Source organism: Nanorana parkeri, unplaced genomic scaffold (assembly GCF_000935625.1).
Source record: "Nanorana parkeri isolate BGI_ZX_2015 unplaced genomic scaffold, ASM93562v1 scaffold234, whole genome shotgun sequence".
NCBI lineage: Eukaryota > Metazoa > Chordata > Amphibia > Anura > Dicroglossidae > Nanorana > Nanorana parkeri.
Genome location: NW_017306502.1, coordinates 1648106 through 1670174, shown reverse-complemented (window position 1 = coordinate 1670174; position 22069 = coordinate 1648106). Strand labels below are relative to the sequence as shown.

The window sequence follows — 22069 nt, the reverse complement described above, 5'->3', positions numbered from 1 at the left end:
CTTCACAGTTGCACCATCAGTCTGTCCTCCTGAACATCTTTTCTGTAACAGGAGAGAGCACAGGAATGGCTTCACCACTGTGCAGATTCTCTAAAGTTGTCCAGTCATAAGCTGGGACATATCCTGGACCAGTATGAATCACTCAACTACAGTGTAGGGTGCAGAGCTCAAATACCTGGCTGTGCTGTCCGGTAGTGGTACCTGGATGAATAACTAGTTGATTAAGATAACCATTTCATTTTTGGCCTATACAGCATACAAATCCTTCATGCGTGTGCGTTTAGTCTTTTGCCTGATCAGCAGCTTTATGCATCCTTTACACTTCGGGGAGAACTAATAAAATTCCAAAACCATGCTGTCCATTTACCAAATGGTTTTATTGCCTTTTTAAGAAAAAGTCTTGTAAAATATAAATACAAAGGCAGGTGGTTTACTTACAAAGTTTAAACACAGATCTCAAAACATTGCACACACATCTCAAGAAATGATTCAGTCTATATACAGGTTTAGCTGGACCGCAACACTTTATAATACAGTCTTAATATTTTACATGAGAAAACAAAAATAGCTCGGGGGGTCTTCTTTTGTTTTAAATTAGAGCATAAAACATTTGAACGTATGTATATATTTATATATGTATAGAGGTGTGTGCACACATATATAGAAATGCATACGCATATATACACACATATATGCACACACTCAATTTAAGTGTGAAAACTAACATTTCAGAGATCTTAAATTAGAATACAAAAATTCAAACAAATCTCTATGGATAATATATATTTAGAATTTTGTTTATATTACAAAACATTGGATCATATCCAACATTGCTTACCAAAAAACAGGTAATTTCTGTAAACATAAAAAAATGTCATGAAGTGCCAACTCCTTCCTACAATTCGTATGTCTTTCGAGTACAAATTATAAAGTATCTTTCGTGCCTTCAGTGCTTTGTAGAAGTCAAAATTATTTATAATAATAATAAAAAAAAAAAATAGATAATATTCAAATAAAGCGTTACAAGTAAAACAAAACTAGTTTTCCCAAAGCAAATGTGCACTGAACCTTTCAGGACCATAGAAATTTATTTAGAGCTTCTGGAAAAAAAAAAAAACAGTCCCAATATAAGCGAATATATAATAATCTTTTTTTTACATTGAATTATATAGAATAGTGTTCTCTCTGTATAGCACATATTCACAAAATAAGCATCCGTTTTATATTACACTGTTAGGTAAGGGCCTGGCTTCTTAACAGCTGGCATAAGACGTGTCTCCTTCAGGATCCAAGCACTCGATGGACGATCCAAGTAATGTTTGCAGTTCACTCATAAATTCCACCAGCTCGAGCAGTTCTTTGCTGTCTGGACTGAAGCCGTCAAGATCGTCTGGAGAGGCAAAGAGCTGGCTTAAAGATACTTGCTTGTAGAATTCTGCTTCGGTAATACGAACTACTTCAAAGTGAGGGTGCTCGCTTCGGAATGATTCCGAGGACGTCTTTAAACGCTTGGCCACATCTGACAGAAGCAACCAATTTCTGGGCCTATAAAAAAAACAGAAGTACAGATATAGTTACTTGCATCACAGTAATCAAATCTAATGACATAAGAGAACCAGTCACAATTAGAGACTTCTGCAGGTATTTGGATATCCAGTTTTTAATACAACTCACTACTTATGAACCGTTAATTGTTAGAGTCTAACATTTCAGTTTGTATCAGGAGTTTACTGTTCCCAATATGCTATGGTCAGACAACCTTTTTCTACATTTACAGAGTCAGAAAACACTAGAAGTCTGACGGGTCTTTTTTTGCCCATTTACAGAGTTATTTACCTGAAGACTGACAAGTGCTGACCCCTCTCTCCATTTAGAGTCAGAAGTCACTTGAAGTCTGACAAACGTTGGCCCTTTTCTCGCCATTTACAGAGAGCCAGGAGTCACCTGAGGCTCAACAGGGCCATCACGTGACCTCTGCCACTCTGGATATAGGGAAAAAAGGCCATCTGATCATAGACTATTGCAAAGAGACCGGTGGGGAGAGACTTGGCAAAGATTCAAGCTGCAGCATTAGCTGATAAGACACAGCTGCCAGATCAGTTGTTTTTGAAGCAGGCAATCTGTCTAGGGTTTTTGTGGCGCCAATATCATGGGTATTTTATACAGCAGCCAAATTAATATTGAGAATAAAATTGTAGCATAGATTAGCTTTGGTGTAAAGGTAACATGTACGTTACAGTCTAGCTATGGTAATATGAGAGTAACGGTGAGGGTTACGTTTGGATTGAGGGAAAGGTGAGAGAGTTCAGTCAGAATTAGATTAAAAGTTAGGATAACATTTCTTAGGTTTCCTGGTGTCCAACACCAAGGCCCTATAGGAAACTACAACTACAGTTTGGAAAAAAAGCACTTCATGTTATTGATTCTGCAACTTTATGTGCCAAAAACTTTTGTGCAAACATATTTGTGAAATTCAGCCATAACCATCTGTAAATAGCAGAAAACCAATGTACTGCATAAAAATGCATCTCCAAACTGTTACTGACACAATCATCTCAGACATAATAAAGCGTGTCGGAGATGTTCCACTAAAAATCTTTTTGTTGCCTGTCCTGCTAACAGAAGAACACGCTATTAATACTGACGGAGAGGACTAAAAGGAATATTATAGTTTTGGAACTCTACATTAAATCTGCAAAAAATAAATCATTTCACGTGCAGGCTGACCCTACTACACTCCACACAAAACGGACATTTGTTGTTGCAGTTCTGGCCAGACAAATTCAAAGATCACCAATCCCCCACTCACATTCACTCTGCATGCATACTGGTGATCTCCCATTCTTCCCTGCTCTAGGTCTGTAAATGGGGTCATGGGCTATGTTTGTTCTTCTCCCAGAAACATTCCGAGGCAAACAAGGTTTATTGACCAGAAATCAGATCTGCGTGTGAGGACTGCAAACAAAAGTGTGGCTCCTAAGGTGGCACCCCACGGTCTTATTTCACCGTCTTCAATGACAGTATGCGACAGTAAATAAGAACAAAAGTGAGTCGAAAAAAACAAGAAGACTGCACACTGAGAAGCCCTTTAGAAAGGCAATTACTAATCAGATTCCAGACAAAAGATGACTAATCTTTGCTGCTGGCAAGATGAGATTTGTCTAAAGAAGCCAATTAAAGTATTTAGTATATTACAAAATGTTTTATAGGGGTTTGAAGACAAACATTACAATACAGTTGGAGAGATCCTGCAAAATAGAACTTTCTGCTAGCAAGCCTAGTAGGATCCACAACTGGCAAATCCTGCTCAATGACCATCCTCTGGCAATTACTCTCAAGTTCCAGCAAGCCATTCAACAAGTCGGGGAGAAATAAGAACAAAAGCATATAAAGCGCGGACTTTCAATTGATTAACCTTTAATTAGCTGAACAAGGCCATCAGACTGCAAAGGAAATTTGTACACACTACAAAATGGAAACGGACAACACACCGTAATTACGGAAGGGTGTGAAAGCGAATAGACCTTAATCTGACTAGCAGATAACATGAAGCATCTTAAATGCGTATCTTGCAGCTTATTACACACTGAATATCACAAAAGTGCCATAACATTTTACCCTTAATGAGATAATAAAGCATGAAAGAAGAGCCACTTTAAAAAACGTTCCCTGCTTAATTGTGCCTTGAACAGGCGGACGGCTATACTATATATAATTTATTCCATTGCTCTGTGCAGCCTGCAAGAAATATACATGTGTTTCATTGCTGGTATTAACATACAACCCTCAGTCATGTGTACTCAACCCATGGCATCACACCTGGCCCATGCTGTATGCACTCCAAACAGTCATTTACAGTGTGCCATGCTAAACAATTTTATTAGCACAGAACTGGACTTCCATCTGTCTAGTTACTGACCCAGAGGAAAGCATGTCACATGTGACTCTGCCAGTTAAGTAAACCATACCTACTTGTGTCAAGTTTGACCCTTGCCGGGATGCGAAATACATGAGATTTTTCTTTTTTTTAATCAATATTTGCTCACACAACTACAACCGTATACAATACTGCTTTAATAAACCACAATGAACACATGGCATAAAGAACTCCAAAGACAATATAAACCTTTGGCAAAATAGAATCATGCTCTTCAAACCTATGAACTGCTATATCTTAAAAGTTAACTTACCCCTGGGACAAGGAGACTTGGACGTTGTAACAAGGCAGAAGAGGATTGTCCGAGAACTCAAATTCAAAGGCATCTACACAGTCATCTTCATCATCTGGACCCGGAGGATTAGCCAGGACATCAAACCCACTTTCCTCTTCTGGATCTAAGCGACAGAAAATTGTGTTAATAGGATCAGACAAGAATATACACATTCGTCACTTGCAGACTGGAAGTGGTGGTTATAAGAGGGCCTCTATTCCAGTTCCAGAGTGCATCTTAGAATACTTAAAACGGCCCTTCTCCATCTACCAACAAGTCATGCAGCAATATTTTCCCCTAAACATTTGTAAAAATGTGTACGATTCCCATTCTGTTCTATCACGAAAATACCTATGTACACGAGTTTCTTTATGTCCGAGTGAAAGTGTGCCTGTTAAGCACAGTGGATCCTTTTATTAAAACAGTTCGAGAAAAACAAAAACTGTATATCAATTCTCTTTGTGTTAGTGTCATCAATGTGACGGGAGGCACACAGAGTGCCCAAAGCCATAGAAACGTCAAGAATTCATATAGAATTGCTAAGCTGAATGTTGCTTTGGCCCAAAAACCCTCATCTACTGCACAAAAAGAAGTCTCAAGTGCAAAGTCACAGGAATAAAGAAACCCAACATAAGAAATGTAATCTTTAACCTGCACTAGAAAGATTGTTTGCTATGGGCACTTTCTTTCTCCAACGGTTAAAAGTTAATTACAGATAGTCACTTCAGACCTGCTAAACATAGGTCAAACAGCAGGAAGTATCGAATGTCCCGGTAATACTTTCCTAAATGGCGTGCGGTAGCTTTGATTTGTTGGTGACTTGGGAGGATTTATCCTCATCAGAAGCCAAAAATGACCTAGATCGATGGACTACTCATACATCAGACACACATACAAACACAGTATTGTGACACTGGCACTCCAAAAGTTCCTCTAAATAGTTAATGGCTCTAGCTTTTACTTACCACAGACAGAGCTGCCAGAGAAATCCCAAGAAAGTCCAGGGTCGTCTCCATTTCGCCCTTGCAAGTCCGTTAAATATTCTAGAGGGAAAAAAATATATACATATAATGTAGTAACCCAAAAGAAAAGCTTATCACATGCAACTGTCAATTTCAGATTTACAAAATTAATCTTTTTGATATTACAGCAACATATCTCGAACTGATGTGTGCCTGTGTGAACTGCGAGTAAACTCCCAGTTATCCGGCACCCACGGGGATAGGTAGGTTCCAGATAACAGTAGTTTCTGGTCGCATGAGAGTTAATAGTAAGGCTGGGTTCACACCTAGGCATAACGAATATGCGCGTTTGTCGCGCGTTTCGTGATGTGCGTTTTTACCGCAATTCGCGGTAAAAACCGCTCAAGCCCTCGGAGGGCTACCTGGCTGTATCCCAATGGAAACGCGCGACAAATACGCCCCAAAGAAGCTCCTGTACTTCTTTGGGCCTAGGGCGTTTTACAGCGCGTGGGAACCATGCCCATAGGCAATCATTGGTGTTCACATGTTGAGTGTTTTACAGAGCGTAGGAACGCGCTGTAAAACGCCCAGGTGTGAACCAGGCCTAACTCTCAAGAAAGTTCTCTCTCAGGTCAGCTCCTCTGCTCAGTGGGCAGGTACAATAGCCAGCCTGCTATTGCTCCACATTGTTTAAAATTGTGCTGCCAACCGCGGAATCTACCTGCCAGCCAGATGTAAACAGAGAATTTCCTTAGCAAATGAATTATATTTAAGCAACCGGTTGCTTGAGTGTGCCGAATAATGGGGCGTTTACTGTGTATAAAGAGATATACACAGTAAACGCCCCATTATTCGGCACATATACATACACACGTTTTAAGTAACATGTTTATGTGCGTACTCTGCTTAGACCAAAATGGGGTTATTAACTTGTATATATTAAATGAGTTTGCTCTATTAATGTACACTTAATAAATCTTGTATTTGGATTATGTGGCATCGTTTTAGCCTGAATGAGTACTTCCAGCATTTGTTTTGGCTGCAGGTAGACATTTGGTGTCAAGTAAGAACCTTGGAAATCAGCATCTATAGCATTTCACAGTCTAAACGGGCAAGATTTTGACAGCAGGGGCAGTGCGGGTGTCATGTGGTAGCGCGGGAGCTATTAAACCTGCGGGTTAAACCAGGTTTCAATCCAGTCACTGGGATTTCTTATTATGCGACAGCTAAGATCATACTCTCGCTGCCTAATTTAGCTGTCTTTGGCATGGTAGAAGAAAAAAAAAAACAGCTATCACATCTGCATAGCAAGGCTGCCAGCAACTATCTCCTGCTGTCTTATAATCGGAAAATGCCCTTGATAAGACGTTCTCTTAGAGCAGGCGCTTAAAAATACCCAGGTCCTCCCTTTGTCGCAGCAATCTGCAAATGTGAACCCAGCACAAGGACGTGGGACTGCTAGTTCTCTATGGAAATGTACGATAATGTGTGTTTAGGTTTAAAAAGAGCTTTATTGCTCATTAATAACCATTCAAAGCAGGGAAAATACAGCATACTTTCCCTGAAAGGCTGCAATACTTTTATTTTCATAAATATACAAATACTGCACACACAGTCATCAGCCTCAGCAACTATGTGGCGTTAGACAAATACTAGCACAATTCTTAGAAGAAAAACCTGACCTCCTTGTAAGGGCAGATGTAGATGGCCGCCTACATTGGGCTGGATTGGTAAGGTTTGCCAAGCATAATGTATAGCATGGGTAGCCAAACTACAAGTCCCATAATGCATTACATGACTAACAGCCACACACATAACTCCCAAAGGGGAAGGGCATGATTGGGATTTGTAGTTTCACTACAGCTGGAGGGCCAAACTTTGGCTAACCCTAATATAAAGGGTCTCCACAGGGCAAAATCCTAATGAGCAATCTCAGAGTGGTTCTGCTGTAGGGCCAATTTTCACAGGGCTCAATAAGTAGCAGGAAGGGGGGCTTTGGCTGCACCACTGCAAGTGGAGATTGGGAAGCCTCTTAAAAGAGTCTTTGGGCAACTTGAGGCAGCCTTCTTTAACTTGGTCAGATAACCCAGACCCATTACCTTTATCATTAACTCAGTCTTCTTAGATTCCAAAGTTACCTCTAGAACTTTTTTTGACTGGTTATTTGAATTAACTAGGAGTGGACAATTAGATGTCAGATGTCACCAATTCTGGAGCCAGCAGACTCTTAAGGAAACATGTGCTTCCACTTACATCAGACCAGGCCTCTCCGCAGCCAAGATAAAAATATCTCCTATCAAGCTGACTTGTACAGTGAAAGGCGGCTCTCTGAAATCCCACTGCAGCAAAGTCACTTACACAATCAAAATGCTCTTATCTAGTTAATAATTTAAACAGTTGCTGGATAATGATCATATATGTGCAGCACACTAATGCATGTACATGTCGCAGCACTGAAATAGTAACAAGCCTCACACACAATGCTTTTACCACTTACAAAAAGATACAAAAAAAACAAAACCCTTTTACTGTGAGAAAGCAAAAAACTATCCACAAGCACTAAACCAAAGATGAAATTTGGAAACCATAAAACGATTGCGATTAATTAAAAACAAAAAATGACATAAAAGGCTTATTTAGCTCTTTGTTGCATATTTTCACTTTGGCTACAAGCAGTGCCTGATAATAAAACTCACCAGTTAGGAAGGTTTCCATCACCTCACTGTGCGTCATTTTGGCAATCGTTCTCCCAGAGTACGTTGCCAGAGTAGGATCAGCGCCATATGACAGTAATAATCGCACAATTTCCAAATGATCGTTCTCTACGGCATCATGGATTGGCCTAAAAATAGAAAGAAACATTATTAAAATCATCCAGACACGTAGCAGTTATAAACTTGCAGGCTGTCTCCAGCACATGAGCCCCTGGGTAATACTAGAGGGGAGAGGACAGCAGATGCCCACCTGGTTCCATCTTGTGCGCTGCAATTAACATCTGCCCCATGTTCCAGTAGATGTCGGACGATGGTCAACCAGCCTCTAGCACAAGCCTCGTGTAATGCGCAGTACCCTGCATTATCTCGGTGGTTAACATCATAGGATTTGCTTTCCAAGCAATAAAGGACGACTTCCTGTAGAAGAAAAATGATGCTGTTAAAAACTATTGTCTCAGGCTAAATCATTACTACTGTGAGCAGTAAAAACATAGATGGATCATTATCTGTCCAATATATACAAAAACACCAATAAAATAAAACATGAGAACCTGATATTGCAATTTAAAAAAAAAATAATTCAGACGTTGCACACTGAAAAGAAAATTCCATTCCACACCACACCATCAAATTAGTAACTATACACATAGTTACATAGTATTTGAGGATGAATAAAGACATTAGTCCATCAAGTCCAACCTATTAGGATCTCATTCTAGGAGTACCTGTACCCCTGTATATTACCTGTACCCCTGTATATTACGGTCCCTTAAGAAATCGTCCAAAAGTTTCTTGAACAATTCCACATTATTTGCTGAAATCACTGTCTGTGGCAGGGAGTTCCAGGCCCTAACTGATCTTACTGTGAAGAACCCCCTTCGCCCCTTGTGCTGGAATTTTTTTTCCATCAATTTTAGGTGGTGGCCTCTAGTTTTTGTAACGGAGTTAATTTTAAACAGTTTATCGCTAATGTTGCTACCACCATTAAACATTTTGTACATGGAAATCATATCCCCCCTTAATCTCCTCACCTCTAATGTGAACATGTTTAAATTTAGTAGCCTCGTCTCGTAGCTCTGGTCCTCCATACCCCTAATTAGTTTGGTTGCCCTTCGCTGGACTTTTTCCAACTCAAGGACATCTTTTCTTAGTACTGGTGACCAGAACTGGACCGCGTACTCCAGATGAGGTCGAACCAATGATCTATAAAGTGGCAAAATTATAGACTTGTCCCTGCAATACATCCCCTTTTTAATACAGGACAAGACCCTGCTAGCTTTGTTTACAGCAGCCTGGCACTGCAAACTACCTTTCAGTTTGTGGTCTACAATGACCCCCAAATCCTTCTCCATTTCTGACTTCCCCAGCGGCATACCCATAATTGTATAACCCATTTGTTTATTTTTAATTCCAAAGTGCATTACTTTGCATTTATCGACATTAAACCTCATCTGCCACATTAATGCCCACTCCCCTATTTTATCCAGGTCCTCCTGTAATGTTATAGTGTCTAAGTCCGTGTCTATTACCCTCCCTATTTTGGTGTCATCCGCAAACACGGAAATATCGCTGTTAACACCCTCCCCGATGTCATTAATAAATAAGTTGAACAATATGGGACCCAGCACAGAACCCTGAGGCACACCGCTCATTACACTAGCCCAGTCTGAAAAGGTGCCATTTACAGATACCCTCTGGACACGTTCCCGTAGCCAGTTCTCTATCCACGTACACACCACCTCATCTATGCCCATAGCCCTCAGCTTGTGTAGCAAGCGTTTGTGTGGTACCGTATCAAAAGCCTTTGAGAAAGCCAGATATACCACATCTACCGGCTTACCTCCGTCCATATCTCTACTCACCCCCTCATAAAAAGTTAGCAAGTTAGTTAGGCAGGAACGGTCTTTCCTGAACCCATGCTGATTGTCATTAACTATCCCGTTTTCCTGAACAAATTCTACCAGATAATCCTTTATTATACCCTCTAGCATTTTACAAACTACCGATGTTAGACTGACCGGCCTATAGTTCCCAGGTTGGCACCTTGCCCCCTTTTTGAATATTGGGACTACCGTAGCCCTCCGCCAATCACTGGGGATCCTACCAGTCATTAAGGAGTCCTTAAAAATGAGGATTAATGGTCTAGTTATAACCTGGCTTAATTCCTTAAGTACCTTGGGGTGCAGGTTATCCGGACCCACTGCTTTGTTTGCATTGAGCATTTTAAGTCTTTGTTGTATCCCGGTTTCTGTCAACCACTGGGGTATATTTTGAGTTAAACTGGGAGTTTTATCATGTGTGTCAAACCCGTTTCCCTCCCGAGTGTATACTGAGGAGAAAAAAAAAAAGCCTGGAATGAAGGTGAAGGTGGCTGCCAGAACCTCACTGTCCAGTGCCGTTAATCTCCTGCAGCCTCAGAAATAAAGCATTGGAGACATAGAAAATAATAATACCCATCCTGAGCCAATATTAATTTATATCCAGAACAAGACTAGGCACAGCATATCAAAGGCCACTGGTGCACTGGAGGAAGAGAACACGATCCAGAAACTTGCATTCATCTGCATCTGAGGAACGTATTTCCAAAGACTAATTTGATTAAGAAGGGAGGGGGGATAAGTAGGAAGTGCATTTTCCCCATAAGCAGAGAAGGAACACCTTTAGAATGTGGTCCTGAAATCTGTGACTTCAAACTGGTCTGCATAAAAGGTTGATACCTCAATTTCCCCTAGCATTTTGTAAAAATGATACCGTGTATGGCAGCATAAAGCCTGCACAAGCTATTACACTCCACATTTATGCAAAGCAGCCTGCACCAGGTAGGCCAGCACTACCGCAAATTACAGCCATTTGTATCAATATGAAAGGCTGTGCCATCATATCACATTTAATCAATGCAATCATCTGTAATGTCCTTAAATAACTAAATGGCGAGGAAAACTACCAGCAAAAATGAAAATGAAAGGATTTGTAGATGACCGTCTGAGGTTGCATCAGGACATTAAAATTAATGAAAAGTCAATATGTTAAAACTAGTTACTGTAGGGAGGAAGCAATGTCAACTACTTAAAGTGAAAAAATGCTCAGACTACACGAAGATTAAATCCTTTCATTTAATATTCTTAAATATTTTCAGTTCAGTGGACTTTATTAATTTTTTTTTTCAACACACTTTAGTTATGGTCATTGATCAACAACTAAAATGAGCATCAGAGATTGGCACTTTAAATCCATGAGCTGTCAGACTGAAGGCATGGAGCCGACTGCTTTACACAGCAAAATAACTCTACTCTGCTGCAACATACTTCAGGGATTTCCCTTTCGAAGGTACACGCCAGTCAAAGCTAAAAAGGAAGCCTTGATTTGCACACAGGAAGCACAGCCTACTCTGCACGTCGGCATTGTTATAATACACCAGTCCACTCCACACCTTTTAATTAATATGCAAATCTTAGATCACCTTAACTGCTCTGTGAAGCGACATCACAGACCTGCGGTAGAGTGCGCTTGTGGTGCACTGCGGTAGGCAGCCCATTCATTTGAATGGGAAGCCCAACGCAGCTAAATTGCACTGAAGCACCTCGCACCATATCACATAGTAATAGGTTACGATACAACGTGGTGCGATAAAACACATGTGATGGGTGACTGGGGTGCCATTAAGAAATAACATTGCAAAATTTGATGCAGGTCAAATCACGTGCAGCATTGAATGCACTCCCACGTTGTATAGATGTGAATGGGGGCTAAGGGTTGGACACCCCTGAGGGCTCCTTGCCACACAGGGTATAAAAGATTGCGACAAGATTCTCATCAATCAGATTTAAACCTGCCTTGGAAGTCTGAATGGGATTAGTGATACAGGATGCAGAAAAAAGTGAAACTGCATTAGAATCAGGAATATAATCCCTTTGCTCCTCCTCTTGAGCCTGTTAGATGGTCTGTGAAATCTGTCTGCAAGGGATTACAGAGATTAGGGGTAAACTGAGTGAGCTTTCTAACTTTTCCACAGTGCAATAGCATTAGTAGTTCACAGACTGCTTCCGCCTATTGCCTGGAAGAGCTCTTTTAGTGTGAAATACAAGTGTTGCGTACGTGAAAAAATAAAATTGTATAAAAAGAGATGACCTTTGTTTGGCTTCATGCATGAGAGCTATATAAACACAGCAGGTGTCCAGACAGACAGGTAATTCAAAGCTTAGCACCTGCTGAGACGCTGCCATGAGCAACATCAAAGGACTTGTGAACCATTGCTTCAGGTGTGGTGTATATATAGAACATTCAAAACAGCCGACGTGCCACTCGTTTTTCAGGCTTAAACACATTTACGGGTTAAGGAGCGAGGACTGAAATATCCAGCCACGCTCTGGCTGAACCGCATTATATCCGAGCTGTTCTCACTAGCTCGCCAATCTTCTCACGAGACCTGCAACCCGCCACCGTCGGTTTTCTAAATCCGCGTAGCAATTTACATCACAGCGGACATTCTTTGCTTCACACGACTTTTATACACAGCTGTCCCACCAAGAGATATTCCATTAGCCTGACTCTCTTGAGAAACGTCAACTACAGTAACAGATGTAAACTGCTTTTACTCAGAGGAAAAAGGGAGAATTTACAGCGGCCTATTTTCAGAGGCGGAATCTGTGCTTTAGGAATGCAGACGACAGCGAGGGCTTCCACATGTGTTTGTAGCTAGACGGGAATTGCTTTCAGCAAGTTTTCAAAAGTGTCTTACAGCAACCGAGCTGTAGAAAAAAGAAAAAAAAGTCCCCGCAGCAGCTGCATGCGAGCTGGATGATTTGCATGCAAGGCAAAGCGGTATCCAGGCGGCACATAAAGCGTATTGCCATTTCTCAGAAGCTGTAAGATCCAGGAAACCTGCTCTGCCGATCTATAAAGGTTAAGGAGACTGCTCAGAGATGCTGCGCATGTTGATTCACTGCCTGGCGTTCAAGCTTGTTATTAGTCAGCAGGCGGAGGGAAGGGGGGCGGAAGGGAGGGGGGTGAGGAATAGCTCGAGAGCATTTTATTCATTCTGATTCAAACCAAGCAGGGAGAGAGCACGCTAATCTGTGCTCTGGGCGCGCCTGACCTAAGGAGACGGTCGCTAGGATACAGCATGAAGCCTTTTCGTTTAGTCGGGGCTGCACATATTAGACCAAAGCGAGAGGCGGAAAGCTAATGAGATGCTCGTACAAGTAAGGGAACGATACCCTTGCGTCACGTGGCTGGATCAGATGCGGGCAACTGCATGGTACCAACTTAGAGATCAGCTTTCTGACACGCAGGAGGCCAAGCAAGCATGCTCCAGTAACTCTACAATCTATTCTAAATGGCACAAGCTACCATATAATGTTACAGGTCGGCAGGAAAGACTCACATGAACCAGAGAAGTGAACTCCAGTGGACATGCAAAAATAATTATCATGCCTCATTAGTCCTCTATAATTAAACACTTTTTTACTTTGTTATAAGTTTTTTATGAATAAAACTATAATGCCATGGGGAGCTCTAACAAATGCAAAAGTGAATGCCAAGCTGGAGGAACGGTCCTATAAATGATTATAGAACCTCAACTATAAAAGTCCAATTACAAAGGCTGTAAAATCACATTTTAAATAGGCTCTGTATAATCTCAGCGTTAAGCAGGGCATTTCAGGTGTGATAACATTTTGGGTTGCTTACAGCTGGCTTTTCACCATCACGTCACATACATATCTTTAACCTGTTTGTGAAAGACAGACTATGGGACCTCAAGTGGACACTGTACTACAAAGGATGTACATGGGGGTCTGGAACACATCAATACAAGGATATGGAAATACATAAAATGTGCCTGTCTTGTACATATGCCTCTCTGTTTTACCATGACGAGTCACTTAGGGATATAAAAAAAAAAAGGTATAGACAAGTGAATCCAACCAACTGCTAATGCCATCCAGAAAACACTGCAACTGTGCCCAGAGAGGCTGCTCCAGTAGATTCTTCTGAAAATGCTAGCTGGTTATTATTCAAGTCTAGATGTCCTTGTCTACACAATTGTTCCATAAGTGGCTAAAACAATGAAAGCAAGAGGATTAACATGACAGCCAGGCATTTAACATTTAAGAACAAGAGACCGGTAATGGCAGGCTCCATGTTTCTCTTATGGCATGTTATCTTTAATTTCGGTAGTCCATTCAGTTTACATTAACTTTAGATTACACAGAGTTCCTCACAGGTGGTGGGAAGGGATGCTTCCTTAAGCCTGCGCTATGCAACTCTGCTTGTGCTATATTCAACTACATTCAAGTCAATGGCTACTGACGCATCGAAACATCAGGCTTTCCAAAAATAAGAGGAAGCAAAGCGCCTTTGGAAAACATCTGCTGTATGCCAGCTTCCAGAAGGAAACAGGAATCTGATGGCAATTCTAATTTTATTTTAACATTCCATGGAAGTATATACCTATGAATCTGCTTATGCTTATTGCCTATACTGTATGTGATGAAAGTGTTATTGCAGGCAATCAAAATACAGAACTGCGCATTGCTGCCCTATAAAAGGGCAATCTGTTAGAAAGACAAATGGTGAAGTCCGCTGACGTTAGCCGATTCACATTTAAGAACGTCCAAAATAAAGCATGGTTTGAAGACTAATGGAAACGTATCTGGAAACTACCTCTATGTGCATTCTTGGTAATGAAGAAAGCGTCTTCATACCATCATACTACACATTTCTCTGAAAATGAAAACCACTAGAGGGTTTCACAATTAGGTTTCAGGATGAGAAAGTTTTTTTAGAACCGTCGCATTAACAAAGTAATAAAAAAAGAAAAAAAAACAGTTTGAAGTTGCCACATTTCCATACGACAAACTCAAGAGTCTTGAATAATAATAATGATCACCCAGCAAGTCTTTAGTACAGAGGGTATTGATAGACAAGATAATACAAAGCACGTACCTCATAGCCTAGTCGTGCCGCCCTCTGTAACAGCGTCTCCCCTGCATTCTTGTTAACAATGAGGCGGCGTGCTTCTGGAGGCATGGGGCGACACGGTGTGGAATCGTGAAGGTGGTTGGGCAGTGGAGACAGCTGTGATGGAGTCTGTAGAAAAGACATCTGCTCTGCCATTCTTAATGGAGAGTTCTCTGGTGAGAGTTCAATCTGTTTCCTGAAGCCCTTTATGATGACCTGTAATTAGATAGTTTGGATTAAAACGGACCCATCATTAAAAGGCACACTTCACACATCAATCAATACGGCACCTTACGGTATTACCAAACCACATTATTTGGAGTGAAAAAGTATTTTTTTAGCCATGTACTCAAAAACCGTTTTCCCAATTCCATCCTAAGCAACTTAGATCATATGGTCTCTAATCATTACTGCAGAGTCTATTCAAGACGACGGCCCACATGTATATACTATATATAGAAAGCTTTTCTTTAACGCATTGGCACAGATTCATGGTTGTTTACACCAAGTTGCACTGAAAAACATTAAAGGAAACCCGTACTGCAGAAGTAAAAAGAGAATATTGACGACCTATCCTTCTGAAGTACCCATTCCCTGGCTGTCATGCTTATTCAATGGCTTTATGCCGAGTCACTGACCCAGGCCAAGCATGCAGATTGGCTCTCTGGAGACATGATCTCTTCAGGACAAAGTAAGAGGTTCACTTTAATTGTTCCCTCCAAGCACATACTCCCTTTCCCCTTCCTCTGCCATTCTGTTCTGCTGGCAACAGCAAAAGAAGCCACCTTGTAAAAGCAACTATTCACATAGCTTGTAGTTTACACAGGGCTATGGGCTCCCCCCATGTCTGTATTGGTGCATATTGATTGGGCAATGCTATCACATGGAGCAAGTCACATATTCCTCCATACCTGGAAGTACTGGGTATTTTTTTTTTGCTTCTTGTAGCTAAATGGATCATTAAAAGGAGTGAAAGAAAGGGGGAGTATGTGCTGCTGGGAAGGACACTACATACATACTTTGTCTTTCCTGCAATAAAGGAATTGTTCATGCACAGTTCAGTGTACAATCCAGACATATGCGGGTTTGAAAGAACTCCTGTGCACATGCGTGGGAGCAAACCTCATTCCAGCATGGTCCAATCAAGATAGCTAAAGCTACCAAACCCTGAAGACGACCGAACAATGTTTGTGCTGGAAAGGGAGCTTGGTGACATCACATTGCTGGAACAGAAGAGAGTATAGTTCTGCTTTTAAAGGTCCGCAAAGTCTCCCTGAGCAGTGAACTGCATTAACCCTAGACAGCAGCAGTGTTTCTGAGAAATATGGGCCCACTTGGGCCCAACAGAGGCTGTAGATATAGGTAAACTAAAGCTGGCCATACACCTATTAGATAGATGCAGATTTTTCTATGTTTAGATGGAAAAAGTGCAACAGATTCATCCATCTACGCTAAACCATGTGAATGGAGGAATCTTCCACTGGGCCAAGCTTCAATATCTTGCTAGTCGGCCCCGCTAGATCTCAAAATACCTGAACAATCTTATTGGATGCAGACATTGTTGGGTATTTTGAGAGCCAGCAAGGCTGACTAGCAAGATACTGAAGCTTTGCCCAGCGGGAGATTCCTCCATCCACATGGTTTAGCACTTTTTCCCATCTGACCATCGAAAACCTGCAGATAATCTATAGGTGTATGGCCAAGCTTTAGACAGAGGCAGGCAAATTAAGAGTGCTTAAGAGCTCTTCATCTAGCTGTTGGCTGGAAGACAGGAAATTTATGACTTGGTAGATGTTTGACATCAAAGGCCGCAGTGGAAAGAAATGGGATTGGTCGCCTTCGATCACAGTAAAACGATGGCTTAATTGAGATAATCACTAACCCTAGAGTTTAATGTAAAGTCACTCAAGTCCATTTAGATGTCCATCTGAATTAATTTTAGAACAAAAGCACTAATATATTTCGCTAACACGTCTTTACCATTCCCTATATAAGATATGCACAAGCAATCAACACAGTACGGAGGCTGTATATAAATAAAGCAAAAAAAAAAAAAAGGCCAAATGAGAGGGGGAGAGAGCGTGAGCATGAAGCCCGCAGACGTAGCACAATGCTACTGAATGAATGACTTCAAGATGTCTACACAGAAGCAGGAAATATTAGAAATCTATAAGCTGGTGACCTCTTTGTTGCACCGCAATGTAGTTAGCACAGAACCAGCTATTAATCCTTTCAGTTGTGAAATGATGCCTGTCGCACAGAATAATATGTTACGGACCTCTCTGGAGTAATTCTTCAGGCGCTGCATTTCAAGCAATTAAAGATGAGAGGAAATAAACATATAGAGCAAATGACTCAACATGCAGACAACCTCTTTCTGGATTTGCAGAACAATATGCTTTCAGAAAGGCCAACAAAGCAGAAGGCAGCCTTGGGTTACGAGGAGTATGCCGAGGCACATGACACGCCGTGGAAAAAAACGTACAACCATGCCAATGGGCTCAAGACGGAGAGCTAGCTGAAATGTGTAAACATTACCGCTATCTTCATCTGCCGCTTTCAAAGGGCCGCATTGAGAGCTTCAGTTTCTACCGCGTGATCTGCTTGAGTGTCGAGTAGCCAAGATCCCCAGCTGAGATAAATAGGGAAATCATCTGACGTTCCTTCTTCCCTAAAGACATGCACTAATGGTGGCAGGGAGCATAGGTGTTTTACCTATTCCCTTTCATCCAAAATGCTTCGAAGAAAATCTGCTTTCAAAGCAACCTGTCCTAAACGAGACAAAGGCTGCCACTGCTTCCTTCTAAAAATGCTAGTTGCTTGGCTATAATGCTGATCCTATGGTTTATGTATTTCCAGGCTGACTCACACGCTCTGACTTCACCTACAGCATTGCTCACATTTCACTCACCCGTTCACAGAGCTAACACAGAATGAACAGGATGCGTGGGGCTTGCTGCTTCAAATGTAATTAAGCCCCCCATGAGATTGTTCTGTGGACTGCATTGCTTTATGTGCCCCCATCTGGAATGAACATTATGGCTCTGCAGCTCGCTGCCACTTTGATGAGGGCACAGTATACGGTGTACCTGACAGGGGTGCCCATGAGTCTGATACACTGTATGACTGCCAACAGAGCATGAACTTGGTTGAATAGGATGTGGAGATTAAACAGTATACGGATGAAAATGCATTTGTAGAAAGCAATGCAAGAGAACTCATATATTGCTTACATGTTCCCTTTAAATAAAAATGCTTGAAAACGTAAAATATGAGCTGCTGGAATACATGATTCTAGCCACATTGAAGAACGCAATCCAAAAACAATACCTTCTCGTCTGTGCTTCCTATATCCATGCTGTCATCAACAGCCAGCAGCAATCTTTTCCTCTTCCTTTCCTGTGGAGTCATGTGCTTTGTCTTGCACTGCCGTTTTCCAGAGGGCTTCTCGCACTCGGTGTAATCCTCAGGCAATGACGTGACTTGGAGACCCCCCTCTTCATCTGTGCACGGCACGTACGCCTTGCGGCCCTCTCTAATCTTCTGCTGCTTGGCTGCTAACCTGGGGGCTGGGGCGGGGTTTGGCTGACTCTGCCGTTTGCTGCTTGGGCAGCCAGGTGGAAAGCCTTTCACATGCGGAGATGTTGGAACGTCTGAAGACAGGGAATGAGGGAATAAAAAGGAAGGAAATGAGGAGGGAGAAGAAAAAAAAAAAAAGGCGAGAAGTTAAATTCTGCACAGCTGGAAAACAGAAAGGATTATGGATTCTTACTGAAAAACCCTTCCCAACCCAGCTAGTCCCATCCCATTAAAAATTAAACAGCAATTATCTCCCTTCAAAAGCATAAATAAATATATATCAGATCAGTCTGAGATCCTGAAAGGCAGTGCAGTACCTTGGGCAGAATTGCAGTTTTTAACATGGTCAGAGCCTCCTTTGCTTTCACATTTAGCCTTGAGGAGCTCCTCCCGCAAACTTCTCTGCTTGTCCTCGGTGTCTGCAATGTCACGGCTATCGCACAGATCCTTACGGTTCAGCTGGCCCAGCTCTCGGAGGTGCTGCAAGTGGCGCTGTTTTTTGGGGTGCAGTCCAGTTAACTCAATGCACACTTTAAGGTTTGTGACTTCACTGCAGGGGGACTCTTCTGTGAATTTGGAGAAGTCTTTCAGATCCCTCTCTGACCAGTCATCTAAAAAGAAAATGTTATAAAATCATGTTAAGTCATTCAATTGGGTTCCACGGGAGACAGGCTTTATGTATGAACACAGACAAAGCATTACAGACCGGGGCAGGCAAATAAAAAAAAATCACCTTTCTAAACTTTAAGACAGGGTAGTGACAGTAAATTTGGTATCGTATACAGTGGGGTGTAGGCAAACTTTGGCCCTCTTTCTGTGGTGAAACTACAAATCCCCGTAGGCACTGAAAGACTCTGCAAAGACATGACTGACTCTGCATCATTGGTAATTAAAAGTTACATCTCCCATAGTGTGGCCATATACTTGCATCTTTTGTGTAACTATAGACTTTATAGTGTAACTATACGGCTTTAAAGTGTAACTATAGACAAAACATTTTGGACCGTGTGGGAGAAGGGTTGAGAACTGCCGTTGGAGAGATTCCTTCGCTTTCTGTCCGGTTAAAAAGTTGTCCTCAGGACAGGGAGTGAGTGGGGCATTGTTCAGTAACAGACAGAAGTAGAAATGCTTTTTCAAAAGTGAAGTAGGAGAATGTGAGAACCACTGTCAGCTTTTTAGTGTTTGCTATCCTGTTGCAGATTTTCCTTTACTTTCTGTCTGGTAAAACGTTATCCCCAGAACAGGAAGTGAGAGAGAATCTCTAACAGAGCCCTGAAAAACAGTAAACCTGCCAAGGGTTCTAATCTTCCCCCATTCTATAAAGAAAGATTTGGGTAGAGAAACACTTTAAAGCATCAGCAGTTTATGCAGAGAAGCATAACCATTTCTGAAGGGCAGGAAAAGGAAGATGCTGCCACTAAAAGTGGTTTGCTTCTGAATATGCACAGTTGGTGCAATGATCAGTTCTCCAAAAGGTCACGGAATTTCAAGAAATGAAAGAACAAGAGCAGAAAAAAAAAAAGGAAGTGGTATCTTCTGCCTGTTTAACTCCTGGTTACAAAACCTCACCGACGTCTGCCTCGGTCTCCCTCAAGGGACATTACAGCTGCGGTAATCTGCTGTTTCAAGACCCCGGAAGCCTACTCACCAGTCTTTTTCCTTTTCACTCTGGTGTCATCCTGCGTCTCGTCTCTGCAATTAGGCCGTTTGTCTAGATTTTCCGTCAAGGTCTCTCCAGGGTGTTTGCGCTTCAGTCCCACGCTTTGCCCTTGGTTGCCAGTGTCTGTCGTGGCTTCTAGTTTCAGTTTCAAGGCATCGGAGAAAATCAGTTTGACTGAAGGACAGTCCTCATTGGGGGCCTCTTTTTCTTGATACCGAGAGGTTTCAATCACGCCGCCACAAGAAAGTGTCACATCACCTGGAAAATGCAGGTGCCGTTAGTAAAATGAAACACATTCATCAATTTCATTTCAACAAGCATTTAAGGCAGAGCTGAACAAATTGCACGTAACCGGCTCCCTCTGATGAAGCACGTGCGCAAAAGCAGTCGGAAGTCAAGGTCACTAGTATGCTGGTGCCCTGAGGCTTGGTGATTATTAGAAAAAAAATCTATATGAAAAGAGATTTGATTTTATAAAATCACGCAAGTTGAGATTACATTTTGCAACAGGGATGATTATATCCTATGATTACAGGTATTGTTTCAAAAGATAACAAAGTAGCCAGCGTACCTACACATCTCCCGGCTCATTTGCATTGTCCAGCGGCTTCTAGATTAAACTCACTGCTTCCTATACATAGTATGCATTCCTATACAGTCAACACTGACAGTTTGTTATTTCTGCCACAGAGAAATTAAGATTTGACCTTTGATAGCAATAGGACAGCAACATGTCTGGGTTGTCAGTTACTTTGGAGCAAGCAAACTCTGTAATGATAGTCATATACAATTTCCATCATAGGAGGTCCATATTTGATCTCTCTTAGATACAAACTATCAAGCAAGCCGCTTTTGTAAAGGATCATTCAATCATCAATACGTGAAACTATATGGACAAAATATCGCAAAGAGCTTTCCCGCCTCGTTCGATCATAACTTTTTTGATTTGATGGCTAGATTTGGATTGAAAGAAAGCACACCGGCTCATAAATATTTGAAAGCTATACCTGTAATATTGAAGGACTGCCCTGATCAAATAACTATATTTAGAAAGATATGACTACCTAGAAAGAGAAAGATTTCTTGTCCAAAAGTTCAAATGGCAAAAAACCTCAGTCGCTGTAGATGCTTTGAAGCTTATTGAGCACAAACCACTTATCAATATAAAAAAAACAAAAAATTGTGTTGTCAGTGATAATGAAGGGTCTTACTTATTAATTTTTACCAGAAAAATATTTAACAACTTAGCCAAAAAAGGTAGGGGACTAGACTGAGACAGGAGAGCTATTATGAACAGATGAGTTAGCCAGGTATGAGCAGCTGATGGTTCTTGTAGCAGCAGCCTAAAAAAAAATTGTCAGCAGGCGCAGGAGATGACACTGATGATTATGTATATTCTCTGCTTATTCTGTGATCTGCCTATCTTAAGACTGCAGAATTCCACTGCTTCCTGCTTTGAAAACCGACACACCAACAGCAACCAACACCTACAATGCACTCCCCCTTCTGTAGATTGGGGTGGAAAGCGTGTTTGTGATTTTCTTGCTGAATACCGCACTAGACTAGCCCCGCTTCACAAAGCTCTTCTGCTATCTCAGCATTATATCTTTTACTGGCAGGGGAGGAGAGAAAAAAAAAGTAACAGACACTTTCCACTCACACACCACATCATATACCAGAAATGCAGAAAGCACACCATCAGTTCCACTCTGACTGCAAACAGCTTTCTATGGCTCTGAAAAATGTGTGCGCATCAGAATGTCTTTACAAGTCCCCCTCGTTATTGAGCGACAAGCCAGGAAACTCCCGGCTGAAGCAACACGTACACACAATAATGCTATCAAATCTGTCTCCTGGAAAATAACGATGATACACAGAAGGGCTGTGCGTCTTCGCCGACAACATTTCTGCGTCGCTGGAGAGGAAGCAGAAATGAGATCACACAAACTCCTCTGCAACTTCGAGTCGCTCGCTGGTGTCTCA

At 41.6% G+C, this 22069-nt stretch overlaps 1 protein-coding gene across 2 annotated transcripts in view; it reads right to left on the bottom strand.

Annotated features, from left to right (window-relative positions):
• Positions 1–1148: 1148 nt before the first annotated feature.
• Positions 1149–22069, bottom strand: part of BCOR (BCL6 corepressor) — a 51352-nt gene continuing 30431 nt past the window's right edge. For both annotated transcript variants that reach the window (XM_018556346.1, XM_018556348.1), the window contains 9 exons: positions 20075–20344; positions 18744–19037; positions 18178–18500; positions 14833–15063; positions 8138–8304; positions 7870–8015; positions 5177–5254; positions 4191–4335; positions 1149–1545 (listed from right to left, as the gene is read on the bottom strand). In XM_018556346.1, coding sequence (XP_018411848.1) covers positions 1254–1545; positions 4191–4335; positions 5177–5254; positions 7870–8015; positions 8138–8304; positions 14833–15063; positions 18178–18500; positions 18744–19037; positions 20075–20344 — 1946 coding nt within the window. In that variant the 3' untranslated portion in view covers positions 1149–1253. The remainder of the gene's footprint in view (positions 1546–4190; positions 4336–5176; positions 5255–7869; positions 8016–8137; positions 8305–14832; positions 15064–18177; positions 18501–18743; positions 19038–20074; positions 20345–22069) is intronic.